The following is a 14769-nucleotide window of genomic DNA, read 5'->3' on the forward strand; positions in this document are numbered from 1 at the left end:
CTAGTCCTGTGACCTTGATATTTGGCATGAAGGAGCAGGGCTATATGGTCTAAAAAGTGACTTGAGCAGAATTTTGATTTATCACTTTTTATGCAAATGAGCTTAATTTTAAAGTTTATTTTCAAAATGGCCGAAATGTCACGTGACCCAATGTTATGGTAATGAGATCAAAAAATTACTTGCGAGGTGTTTTATCTATATGCCAAATTTGGAGACTCTAGGTGCAACAGTGTTCGAATGGCAAGCGCATTTAGGAGGCGGAAGAAAAATAATAATAATAATAATAATAATAATAATAATAATAATAATAAAAAACAGAACGATTACTATAGGGTTTCGCACCCATGGTGTCGAAACCCTAATAATAAAAAACATAACGATTACAATAGGGTTTCGCACCCATGGTGTCGAAACCCTAATAATAATAAAAAACGGAACGATTACTAGAGGGTTTCGGACCCGTGGTCTCGAAACCCTAATTACGACGAACGATGTTGCACTTTCATCTCAATTTTAAACAGTGTCCCAGGCGCTGAGAATATATGCGAACGTACGATCTTCATACGGGCATCGGTACTCCTCCAGTCCTCGCCAGTTTCGAGCAATTTAATGTTCCTAGGTACAGTGTGGTTGCATAAATGACGAGCAAGAACGATGTGATACAGTTCAATGGTGGTTTTATTCATATATTATGACCGAAGTCAGGATTTGACACGATTTTTAGATAGCAGTGAATATGACGACTACAGCATTGCACAGTGTGCTTGTTCGTACAGTATAAACAACGTATAAGCGCCGCTCCGAACAGCAAGACAAGGTTAAATTATTTCGATGCGTTTTTTACATTATTACTTACCTTCAAACAAAATAATGCATCTGAAGATACTATACCATCATCCTTTCCCATGATAACGGCTATATCCATTCAAGTTTTGCACGGAAAATTCGACAGCGAGAGACTTCTATGTCGCATCGAGAGGAATGTGCGTCCGCCACTCTAACATAATGAAGGTCCAAAATTAAGTCGCACGGGAAAGTGAATTTTATTTCCAATACAAGAAGTGGGTCTATGCATGTGATAAGCTTAAATATACAATCTCCCAGTATTTCTCACTCGTGTGACGTCATCGAAGACTCGTGTTTCCCCAACATAGCTGTATCCCTCCTCGAAACTGCTGCTATGTGGGGGGAACCCTCGTCTTCGATGCGTCACACTCGTAATATATATATATATATATATATATATATATATATTATATATATATATATATATATATATATATATATATATATATATATATATATATAATGGTCCTCCTACTTTCTGTTACCTTTGCTAGTTGATGTATATTAAATACAACACTTGTTAGAGTCCATAATATAATTTTCATTTTTCTCTTTACCTTTTGCACTGTGCTTTGTGGTATCGCTTCAAATAACACCTTTGACACCATGGCATACCACAGCTTTGAGCGATAAATGGGTTGTTGTAGGCACTTAATGGAAAGTTTCCAATCGGCTATCAAATTTATAAATCCCTGCACAATCACAATGAAAGAGGTCAACTTATAACGTTGCAACTCCACAGACCACCATGCTGCAAAGTGCATGTGAATATCGCAAAATTGTCCATTTTACTGTAAAAATTATGAAGAGTTTGCCCCTGCAACGTAACGAGTCATGGCCCCTGCATCGATAACGGTACCTTCCATCACAGTCTGAAATGCATACCTCCGGCAACTATGACAGTTTCACCTGTGATGAACGACGCGTCATCAGAACAGAGAAAGGATGCAGCGCCTGCGCATTCGCTAGGCTCACCAAACCTGAAAGGGAGTTAAGATTAAATCTGTAGATTGAAGTATCAAAAATTGTTGCAAAAAGAGTCACGATCGGACAAATTATGCCCAAAACTGGGCTACTGCTTGTGCCGAGCACTTGGCTTTACCATATGAAGACAACTGGCATAAGATTTGTTCCAGCTTTCAAAGCGTGTGGTATTTGCGGAAAGTCCAAGTGTAAAGTTTGTATAAGCATCAAGCCTCAACCACAGGGAACCTAGAAATCTGGCTGTTGGTGTTGTTGTTTGTATTGTTGTGTATGCTTATATTATTCGTGTTGTTGTTTTTGTTGTTGTTGTTTTTGACCAATAACATTTAACAAACATAACTATTCTGTTGTAGTTATTTCAAACGCTACGTAAATTCATTAATTATCCAAATGCAACTCCCTCCCAATGTACATTCTCTTCCTATGTGTCATTATAGGAAAAGATTGTAGGTTGCCAGAGCTCCATTGGTCAAATAATTATAGTCTCCGTGTAGTGATGCTTATGACATCTACATTATGTGTGAAATAACAACACAATAGTTATGTTCATTGAATTTTATTGGTCAACAACAACAACATGACTAATGTAGATATAAACAACAACAACAAAAAACAACAACAGCAACAAGATTTCTTGGTTCCCTATGCGCTAACCACAGTTTTTGCTTACCTCTTCATGGGAGTCGCCTTGAGGCCAAGATCATGCAGTGTGTCATTGTCTGTGATCTACAAATAATGAAAATGCATACTAATGCGACAAGAGCGCTAGAAATTATAGAAACTTTGAAGCAGTGAAATTCTCGGGATTACGTTGGCATAGTAAGTGACCTGTCATGACTACATCCAAATTACACGTTTTTGTGCCCAAATGGCACAACTCTCTGGCGCACGTACAACCTATTTGTATTGATGTCAACGTTCGATCATTGGAATGCAACGATAAATATTGTCGGATATTTTTGATGAAACTTAGTTAAATAACCATTACGCGTTGCGAAATATTATTTTTGTGTAACTTTTCCGTAATGATTTACCTGGTATACATCATCCATCAATTGAGATCACCATAAGTTTAAATAGGTGCGCAAAAAAACAACAATAAACATTTTTCCGGTAGGTGCCAATGTGGCCAGTTTCTATAGCTAGAGACGAATCTACGACCGTGGTACACGCTATTCAGTATCATCAGTCAATTTTCTTAGTTGTGAGTGCTCAGTACCAGTGTGAGATTTTTATCTCATGTCGGACGTGCGTAGATTTAGTTCACCTCCAACATCTGCCTCTGCAAATCTAAAAACAGGCTACTATATTCTGCTCAGGCCAATACTTGCTGCGGTTTGCTGTAGAAATCGAAAGCTACCTGCCGAGTCAACATCCTTTTCTGCGCGATGATGTTTTGTAAAATTTGTCTCGTCAGACTGTACTCTCTTCACAGTCTCAGCACAAGTGTGTTGTGTGCAAATTGCATAAAAAATGGAAATACTCACAACATTGGCAAATCTTGTTTTGATAATTCCAGGAACAAGACAGTTCACCCGTATATTCTTCTCTGCAAGTTGTTGGGCCACAGCCTTGGTTAAGCCTAGCAACGCTGTCTTGGACACGCCATATGCACCCAATAACTGAATAATACAAATTGTGCAATTATTCTATTATTTACAGGCCAAAATCTTATATCGTGTATTTCGAATGACACAGTTTAAACAGTTACCCTTGGGGTCCTCAATAATTGTGATTATTACATATGTACCACATATTACCAATCTGTTAGCAAAGAAATAAAGTTGGTATTTTAACAGATAGAGATAATATAGTCCCTCTAAATTTTTTGTATTTTCTAAAAATCTGTGACACTTTTCTAAGTGTTTTAGCGATTGATTAGGCTAATTATCACTGCTTTTAAATATCTTACTCATCGCTTGCGTTCAAGAAAAATATTTCACGTGTTTTGTCAACTGCCAAGCATTTTGAAAACAAGTCACTTGCCATTAACTAATGTTTAAATAGAAAACCATGGTAAAATTATTTTACGCTAAATTATGCAAATTAGTTATCCGGTACTACTTTCTATTGGTAAATATTGTCGCCTGCTCCCGAACAACAATAAATATTGAAGCAAATTGTATATTTGTGGAGGAAATTAAGTATAACAATTGGCAGAAATGCATTTATGTGGAACATTTGGAATCAGGATTTATTATATTTTCCAAGTGAAACTAATATCTCGGCACGGACGGAACAAAAACCTGTGACTACGATGGCAGCAGTAGGCCTACCGATGAAATCTACAGTTTAGCTGTCCACATCTGACAGATATGCTGTTTCGACCAAAGATGTCAACGCTCTCATCGGGTTGCAAAAAATATCAACAAAAAAAAGTCCAACACTCGACGGAGCTCATCGAAAGGCGATAGTGTAGTACCCTTGTCGGCAAAGACAAAATATGTCGTGGCCAGCAACGCGAGCGATAGATCCCGACATCAACCCCCCTCCCCGTCTCCATAGATCGGCTCCAGAAAACAACGCGATGATCAGTACTTCGTCATCCTAGAAATGTTGTTGCCAGCAGTTTAAAAGCAGTTACCTTGGCTATTCTCCAATACTCAGATCACCGGAGGAGTCTTTAACTTTACATTCAACATCGTGGCCACAGGAAACAACTCCACAGTAAGTGAGGCTACCCACAATCCTCCATGATCTGTACACACGGAGATCACTCACTGAACTGAAGCAAATTTCTTCTGTACAGAGAACAACTCGGTCCATATTTCAAAATTCTGGCAACATAGTTCTGATCACCATAATTTTCTGATTTCTCACTGTGAATAATGAGAAGATCAACCCTTTTTCCGCGGAGGAGATAGCAATTTTGTAATTTTGTCGACATAAATTTTTGACAGCCATACACAATATTTTCAAGGAAACTAAGGGAATAAGTTGCATCTGTGTTGGCGAAAGAAAGGCTATTGATTTTTTTTACTGTTCGTAACAAAGGAAATTTGCATGTCTGACAGGTGGTATGATGAGACCATCTTAGTTGCTGATAACTTTATCTTGACAAGTGTGCAATTTTTAGCACCTCCAAACATCAACTTCTCACTCAATTTCTCTTGAATTTTAAATATAATCAATAATTTTCGAACATAGTCTTATCAAATAATCCTGAACTTGAATTGTAAGTTAAAAATTGTTAAGAAACTGATAGAATTGAAAAAGCCTTTAGCAAAAAATGTCTGAGTGAACAAATCAAGGGGAATTGTGGGTAGCCTCACTTACTGTGAACTCTTCACCGCGTCTTTCAACCGTAGTCTAGCCATACCGTACTCGGACTCTAATTCTGAGATATAAGACTAAATTGCGAGCACGAGTTTGAAGTTTCAGTTATTCGAATTTTTGTTATAATTACAGTTGATCTTGTTACTCTATTATGCTAATTTTGTTTACATGTATTGAAAATATTTTAGATTTCTGCCCTGAAAAGTGTTTGTTTGTGTCTGATTTTGTTGTCTTAGTCGAGATGGAAATAGAGTGATAGAAAGAACTCGGTACGCTGTATTTACATATTTGATTATGAATTGTCGAAAGTTCCCCTAGCCAATCAGTGAGCTCGCAGCTGATGAAAAGTTCATTGACAGCATTTGCACACTATATAGAATCTATATGCAATCAGGCATTGTCGTGACAAACTCGAGGAACATATGTAATAATAACAGAACCTTACGGCCTTGGAGGGCGCTCTGTGGCGTTCCGAAGGTATTTCCCGAGGAATACGGAGTATTATGCCGCCAGTACTTTTTTCGCTTCTCTCGGAATAGTACAGGCGGCAGAATACACCGTATCCCTCGGGAAATACCTTCGGAACGCCACAGAGCGCCATCAAAGGCCATGGGCTTCTGTCATATCTTAGAATGGAAATCAAATAACTCGGTTTTTTGTCTTGTACTAGTTCTGTAAAATATGCAACATTGTCCATACAGAAATGCATAACGACACGACGAGTGTATAGCTACGATGAGCAAGCTGGGAATATTGTTGAACTTCCATCAAGACGACTTGACCGGCAAGAAAGAGAAACGGCGCACCCATAGGAAATCGGCCAAGGCCCTGCAGGGAACAGATTCAGCTCATTCCAGCCAGAGACAATCAAACAGAGTCAAGTATTGTCATTTCTTACGTGGAACGTTAGAGGACTCAAATACAAATGGTTTGATAATGATTTTATTTCATTCATTAAAACAATAGACTTTGTTTGTTTGGTTGAAACTTGGGCATCCGAATATGGCACTTTTACACTTGACGGCTATCAGTGCTTTGAGTCGATTCGTCCAAAGCTGTCCAATAGGGGTAGGCCTAGTGGTGGTGTTGCATGCTTTGTAAGTAATGGGTTTAGCCAGTACATAACCAAATTAGATAGTTATTCGGATTTGACAGATATCCTATGGCTTAAATTTGATCTGGCGAATCAAACACTTATTCTAGGCATAATATATATTTCACCACAAGGTTCATCCCAATATTCAAATGACGACGTATTTGTTCTCATTGAAAATGACATGGCCCACTTACGTAACTTGCATAGTGATTGTGAATTTGTTTTACTCGGAGATTTTAATGCCCGAACAGGTGGTTTGATCGATAGAATATCTCATGATGCAATTGAATATCTACCTATGGGAAAATAGCTACGCATGTGACAATGTACTTCCAGAACGCAATACTAGTGATGATGAAGCCAACATATATGGTAAACATCTGATTGCACTGTGTAAATCTACATCTTTGTGTATTGTAAATGGCAGAACTACCGGTGATCATGCCGGTGAGTACACATGTATGTCTGAAACAGGTCAGAGTGTTGTAGATTATGTTTTGATTTCCTCCTCAATGTTTTCACGTGTTATAGATCTAGAGGTTGGCAACAGAACAGACTCAGATCACTTTCCTGTTAGTGTAAAATTTAAAGTAGACTCAAGTAGTCATGAAGAAGTGGATCTGAGTGTTCAAAATTTGCCCTTACCTGGTAAAACATTTACTAAGTATGTATTTGATTCTACGAAATTTGATGTCAATTTTGCAAAGGAAGAGTTACAATCCATTGTGACAAATTTTTTAGAGCTGATTGAATCAGGTAATGATAAAATTGACGATGCTGTTCATCAATTTAATGATTTGTTTTATAAAGTGTCTAAGCCAGTGAAACGTTCCAAAACGGCACGTCCTGTAGAGAATAGCTGGTTTGATGAGGATTGTAGACAAACACGGAGAAGGGTTTATGCTTTATTAAATGTTTACAGAACAACACGTAATCCCCATGATTTGACAAGGTTTAAAATTTTGAAAAAAGACTACAGAAAGTTGATTTCAGATAAGAAAAACTGTCACAAGGCTTCAAAAATTGCAACAATCAAAAGACTCCTTGTTGAAAAGGATTCTTCGAAATTTTGGTCTTTTTTCAAATCTTATCGAAGTTCACCGCCTAGATCAATCTCGAATTCAGACTGGTTTCAGTATTTTAATTCACTCTTCAATCCTGATGTGGATGATGAATGTGGTGTTTTCAGTGAATTTTGGGCTGAAATGGAGAGATTTGTGCAAGATACTTTAGAGGGAGGTCTAGATAACACTGGAAATGCCAACACAAACATATGTGATGATATTCTTGATCAGCCAATTACTGAGGATGAAGTGAGACAAAGTGTTAAACACCTGAAAAATAATAAGTCCCCGGGTATTGATGGGATCCCCCAGAATTTTTCAAACGGTGTATTGATGTTCTCGCCCCACTTTTATGTAAACTTTTTAACAAAATTTTTGATAGCGGTTCATTTCCAGATGCTTGGTGTCAGGGTATAATATTTCCAATTTTTAAGAAGGGAGATAAATCCCAACCTAAAAATTACAGAGGAATTACCCTCCTACCCATTGTCAGCAAAATATATACACGTATTCTTTATAGTCGACTCCAGTTTTGGGAAGAAAACATTGCTCCTTTAAGGGAGGAACAAGCTGGTTTCAGGAAAGGCTATAGTACAATAGACAACATTTTTATTTTACACACATTTATTCAAAAGTACATTAATGTTAAAGGTGGGAGATTTTATTGCGCCTTTATTGATTTCGAAAAGGCCTTTGACAGAGTAAATAGAACGGCAATGTTTTTCAAATTAGGGAAAGCGGGATTACGGGGAAAATGTATATTTCTCTTGTGTCAATTTATGAGAGAGTGAAATCGTGTGTACTGGGCAGCGATGGATTAACACAGTTTTTTAATTGCCCATATGGTGTGAGACAAGGCTGTATACTTTCGCCATTTTTATTTTCCCTTTTCATCGATGACCTGTATAATGAATTTAAGCAAGATTCATGGATAGGCAGTTGCTCACTTGGCATGGTAGAGCTTTTTTATCTATTATTTGCAGATGATTTGGTACTCATTGCAGAAACTGCCATTAAATTACAAAGGCTTCTCAATCAGTTACAGATTTATTGTGTAAAATATAAGAGCAAAAGTTAACCTTGAAAAGACAAAGATTGTAGTTTTTCGGAATGGTGGTCCACTTCGTAAATACGAGCGTTGGTTCTATGAAGGGAAGAGAGTGGCTGTTGTCTCATACTTTAAATATTTAGGTATTGTTTTCTCCTGCAGTGGTTTATGGAGCAAAGCCCAAGAGGTTCTAGCTGATCAAGCGTCAAAAGCACTGTTTACTTTGAACTCAAAATTCCTCTATCTCAGGGACGAAGCCATACATATATGTTTTAAAATTTTTGACACGAAAATTTTGCCCATTTTAAATTATGGCAGTGAAATTTGGGGGGCCATTGAAGGAAATAACATTGAAAAAGTACATGTTAAGTTTTGCAAACAATTACTTAGACAAAAGAAACATGTTATTGACGCTGCGGCTAGAGGTGAACTTGGGAGATTTACGATTAGAACTGTGAGATTGCCCAGAATTGTAAAATACTGGTTGCGCATTTTGAAAACGAACCACAACAGATATGTGTATCATGCTTACCAGGTGCAATGCCAAATGGCAGAAAATGATAAAAATGTTGGGCTTTGAGTTTGAAAAGCATTCTGTTTGCATACGGGTTCGCAGAAAGTTGGTTTAACCAAGGGGTTGGAAATGAAGAAAGGTTTTTGTCAGAATTTAAACAACGTTGTCGAGACATAGACAACCAAAATTGGCATGACAAGATTCACAGTTTTAAAAGATTATCCACCTACTCTCTATTAAAAACCACGCTTTGTCTTGAAAAATATTTGAGTATTGTAATGAAACCTATTTTCAAAATGTATCTAACTTCATTTCGTATTTCTTCACATTCTCTGAATATTGAAAGGGGCAGATATGACAGTGTGAATGAAGACTGAGAGTCTGTACATGCAACAACATTTCTATTGAAAACGAATTTCATTTTCTACTAGTCTGCCCACATTATACTGATCTAAGAATGAAATATATACCAGAATATTACCATCTTACACCAAATATTGAGAAGTTTGTCTGTCTTTTACGAAGTGAAAACGTAGAAATCATTCGTAATATCTGTAAATTTTTATTTTATGCCTTCAAGAAAAGGAACGAAGTAGGCAGATTTGTATAAACACAGTTTGATTTGTATATCAGTGAACATGTACCTATGACCAAACATATACTATGTATTTATTTTTCTGTAACACAAAGGGCCGGTGGCCTAGAGTGAGAACAATAAATCTTATTGCATTGCATTATCACTGCTTTTAAATATCTTACTCATCGCTTGCGTTCAGAAAAATATTTCACGTGTTTTGTCAACTGCCAAGCATTTTGAAAACAAGTCACTTGCCATTAACTAATGTTTAAATAGAAAACCATGGTAAAATTATTTTACGCTAAATTATGCAAATTAGTTATCCGGTACTACTTTCTATTGGTAAATATTGTCGCCTGCTCCCGAACAACAATAAATATTGAAGCGAATTGTATATTTGTGGAGGAAATTAAGTATAACAATTGGCAGAAATGCATTTATGTGGAACATTTGGAATCAGGATTTATTATATTTTCCAAGTGAAACTAATATCTCGGCACGAACGGAACAAAAAACTGTGACTACGATGGCAGCAGTAGGCCTACCGGTGAAATCTACAGTTTAGCTGTCCACATCTGACAGATATGCTGTTTCGACCAAAGATGTCAACGCTCTCATCGGGTTGCAAAAAAATATCAAACAAAAAAAGTCCAACACTCGACGGAGCTCATCGAAAGGCGATAGTGTAGTACCATTGTCGGCCGTGGCAAAGACAAAATATGTCGTGGCCAGCAACGCGAGCGATAGATCCCGACATCAACCCCCCTCCCCGTCTCCATAGATCGGCTCCAGAAAACAACGCGATGATCAGTACTTCGTCATCCTAGAAATGGTGTTGCCAGCAAGTTTAAAAGCAGTTACCTTGGCTATTCTCCAATACTCAGATCACCGGAGGAGTCTTTAACTTTACATTCAACATCGTGGCCACAGGAAACAACTCTTCACCGCGTCTTTCAACCGTAGTCTAGCCATACCGTACTCGGACTCTAATTCTGAGATATAAGACTAAATTGCGAGCACGAGTTTGAAGTTTCAGTCATTCGAATTTTTGTTATAATTACAGTTGATCTTGTTACTCTATTATGCCAAATTTGTTTACATGTATTAAAAATATTTTAGATTTCTGTCCTGAAACGTGTTTGTTTGTGTCTGTTTTTGTTGTCTTAGTCGAGATGGAAATGCAGTGATAGAATGAACTCGGTACGCTGTATTTAAATATTTGAATATGAATAGTCGAAAGTTCCCCTAGCCAATCAGTGAGCTCGCAGCTGATGAAAAGTTCATTGACAGCATTTGCACACTATATAGAATCTATATGCAATCAGGCATTGTCGTGACAAACTCGAGGAACATATGTAATAATAACAGAACCTCACGGCCTTGGAGGGCGCTCTGTGGCGTTCCGAAGGTATTTCCCGAGGAAGGGGTATTATGCCGCCAGTACTTTTTTTTCGCTTCTCTCGGAATAGTACAGGCGGCAGAATACACCGTATCCCTCGGGAAATACCTTCGGAACGCCACAGAGCGCCCTCAAAGGCCATGGGCTTCTGTCATATCTTAGAATGGAAATCATATAACTCGGTTTTTTGTCTTGTACTAGTTCTGTAAAATATGCAACATTGTCCATACAGAAATGCATAACGACACGAACACGCCGAATTTGAAGCCACAAAATCAAACGAATTCTAATATTGATGATTCCAAAGAGACTATGAATGTCGAAAATCTGGTTAGGAAACAGATGGCTTGAAAAGTTAGCTGTCGTGTTGACCGACATGCATGCCCACATGTGATAAATTCTATAATCTTTGTTAATTTTTGCAGCGATGTTTTACATGTCTTGGAAGAAAGTGAAAGGACTGCGCTCGCAGAGCATTTTGGGCGAGTGAAGTGACACTATTTGGTACCTGTTCGAGTTTCTAGTACTAGTCCATCGCGAAAATGTGGACATAAACATCAACTCAAACTCGTACATAAGTTCAACAATATCATAGGTCTACTCCACCAAAATCGTTTTCAGGTAGAATGCACCTTGGTGACAGATATTCTGTCTCAACATAATTGAATAATTCAAATTTACTTCAACTGTAGGAATTTGTATATCAAATATCCAAAGCTATCAGACGAGTACCTTTTTGAGAAGCAATTTTTTGAGAAACAATTACAAAAAAGACGAAAAAAATACAAAAGTGTAGATTTTCAATTTGACTATGTCACATTTTTAGAATCCATAAAAACCAGTACACCAAATATCAAAGCTGTAAGACAAGCGGTGTTAGTGAAATAAATTTTTGACCAAAAATGACAAATATTTTCTTAAAAATGAAAATGTACATATTTCTGCACAATTTGAACAAATCTGAAATATGTCATCCCGAGGGACCTATATCCAAAATATCTACTCTGTCTGACCTGTATTTTTAAAGAAAGTTTTTAAAGATTTCTTGACCAAAACTGACAAAAATATCCTTAAAAATACACATTTTCATATATCACCACAATTTAAACAAGCCTCACTGAGCTCGCACTAAGTGAATAGCACATCAAATTTCACAATTGAGCAAGCGGCTCAGAGGAGATTTTTTGACCAAACAAAGCAAAAAATGCCCCAAAATACAAATATGTAAATTTCATTAAAATCCGAACAAACCTAACTGAGATCAACCCAAGTGAAGTGCGATTCAAATTTCAAAGCAATCGGACATGCAGTTTCAGAGAGGAAGGCAATTGTTGACGGACGACGGATGACGGACGGACGGAAGACAGAAGAACATACGATAACAGAAAAACAGCCAATTTGAAAAGTTCTGCTGACATGCGATGATTTTTTCTAAAATTTGTCCGCTAACAGTGGAGCTAAAATCCGTCGTCCTCCTTTCTTCTAAAATAAACACATTTGTTTTACCCAAAGAGTTAACACAGAGACCGCGGTCATTTTGAATTTCAATTTATCAGTAAATTAGATGGTTAGTTTCTATAATGCCTAAAGTTGCACGGTAACCCCCAACTACAACTATTGATTTGGTGAGAGTATGGTTGAAAAATTCATTTAGCAAAGTTTGAGCAAAAAGTCTAAGTCTTTCACTTTCGAGACATATACTACCTTAAGCCTCTCGTTAGATGATACGATCATTATGAAGTTATTTTCGTATTTTTTCCGATCAGATTTCAATAAAAACTGTATCATCGCTTGAGCAAATCCAGTGGTCCGTGAAACATCGCTCAGACTATATAATTTGCGGCTATTCCTCTGGACACGCCCATCAGTATATAATAGATGTTATGGACGAGAGAGAATGCATTTAAGACGGGCAAACTGAACTGCAGAACCACGGAAGTACGCCAATGCCGCAATTCCGATGGCACAATTCAACATATTGATTTCACGTGTTCCTCTATTGCGCCACTGACTAACATTTCGTTCACTCCTACATGACTCTAGCTCATGATTGCCAACCCAAGGCTATTTGTATCACTCAACTCGATTTAAGCCTGTGAATAGGAAATATTTTAATATGAAATAAATAAATAAATAAATAAATAAATAAATAAATAAATAAATAAATAAATCAAGTTTGGTTTGATTTCACTAATTATTATTGCTCTGTCTGTCTGTCTGTCTGTCTGTCTGTCTGTCTGTCTGTCTGTCTGTCTGTCTGTCTCTGTCTGTCTGTCTGTCTGTCTGTCTGTCTGTCTGTCTCTCTCTCTCTCTCTCTCTCTCTCTCTCTCTCTCTCTCTCTCTCTCTCTCTCTCTCTCTCTCTCTCTCTCTCTCTGTCAGTAAAACGTTGTTAAGTACCCTTACCTCGAACGGTACGTACGCAGTTCCACTTGCCATATACAATATCGAACCTCCACTGTACAAAAAAAAAACATGGAAAAAACACTGTCTTTATAGAGGACACAATTTAGCATACCTAAATCCAGCTAGAGGTTTGTTAGTGCTTACATTTTTTATTCGGTTCATGGTCGTACAATATAGTCAATCGTCTATGCCATTGCAAAACTACATTGTCTGACCCCTTCATTAGTACACAGGCGTTCCTTCATGTAATATCTCTGTACATGTAAATCATATGCATGCCCACACACTCCGAATCATGCACACACAAATACACTGTAAGGAAAGCGACACACACGAAGATTAACCTTGGAATACTAAGGATTAAAACCGACACAACTTGTTACTATTTAGTCTGGTCGAGTATTAAAAAACACAGCAAATAAGCTTAAACACGATTGGAACTAATTTGGGATAATTGGATTGGCAACATTTCTCAAAAATTTTAGAAATTTGTCTAATATTACACCATATTTGCTTACCATCTTTAAAATTTTATTCAAAATTTACGATGCTGTTAAAATGTTATGAGAAAGAATCAGTGCATGATAGTATCTAATGCAATATTGTTCAAAACATTTGAACAATATTCATATTTTAATGAAAATATGAGATTTTGTCTGTAGTTTCTTCATACTGAAACACTAGTAATAATCTCAGTTTGTCACTTTTCCTCGACCAAAATGAAGCTTTTCGATTGATTTACAGTTAAGTCAGTCAGGGTCATTTAAAATGTGCCCTGACTCAATTTAATGTTTATGAAGCCTTAAATTCACGAAAAAGTCAGGGGCATTTCAAAAGTGCCCTGACTCAAAAGTCGTTAAGTAGAGAAATTTTAAGCATTTTGTCTCATTTCTTTAGTACATTTACACAAAAATGAACTTTTTTTATGAAAATGAATCCGATGAAAGAGGTATGCAATAATCGTTGTGTTTTCGTTGTTTTGTTCGATGAGAACAATTTTTCAAATTTTACACTATTCTATCATTTTGTAAAATTTCAGCTGTAAAAATTTCGATTTCATTACATTTTCCTAATATTTACTCTCATCCAATTTTCCCAAATTAGTTTCCAATCGTGTTCTTAGTATACGCAATATTTTGTATCGCTACTTTTATTTCCTTTGGTATTATCCTATTAGGCCTATTGTTCTTTCCATTCCTTTTTCTATTTTTGGATTTCTTGGTGGTTGCATGAGTTCTTTGCATAATTATAGCGACATTCGGGAACGAAATGACTTAACATACCCTCTAGCTTCCATATATGGTGTGGCTTCTTTCGTAAAGAAAAACGTACTATGGACATTGACATGGAAAACCTGTGAGAGAATAATGTAAATCAGTATCTATAAGACCAAAAGAACGAACTTATCTACATGAAAGTGAAATAACTAAATAAGACGAGCGATCACTGAATTCCGCGTATGGAAAATCGTCTCTGTAATATTGGTGTGCGCTGATGACGTAAGGGTTCTACGTAATGCTGTTGGCGCTGTCTGCTCGTACAGTCGAATAATTTAAACGTT

General features: G+C 37.0%; 1 protein-coding gene across 1 annotated transcript; it reads right to left on the minus strand.

The window, feature by feature from the left end:
* Positions 1-1317: 1317 nt before the first annotated feature.
* On the minus strand, positions 1318-14558 carry LOC139127630 (dehydrogenase/reductase SDR family member 4-like). Its single transcript, XM_070693547.1, has 5 exons — positions 14492-14558; positions 13209-13260; positions 3318-3452; positions 2501-2556; positions 1318-1826 (listed from the first exon to the last, which is right to left on the minus strand). The coding sequence occupies exons 1-5, from the start codon at positions 14503-14505 to the stop codon at positions 1712-1714; spliced, it is 372 nt and encodes a 123-aa protein (XP_070549648.1). The 5' UTR covers positions 14506-14558; the 3' UTR covers positions 1318-1711.
* Between the last annotated feature and the right edge of the window lie 211 nt (positions 14559-14769).

This window comes from Ptychodera flava, unplaced genomic scaffold (genome assembly GCF_041260155.1).
Source record: "Ptychodera flava strain L36383 unplaced genomic scaffold, AS_Pfla_20210202 Scaffold_34__1_contigs__length_2629520_pilon, whole genome shotgun sequence".
In the NCBI taxonomy this organism is placed as follows: Eukaryota; Metazoa; Hemichordata; class Enteropneusta; family Ptychoderidae; genus Ptychodera; species Ptychodera flava.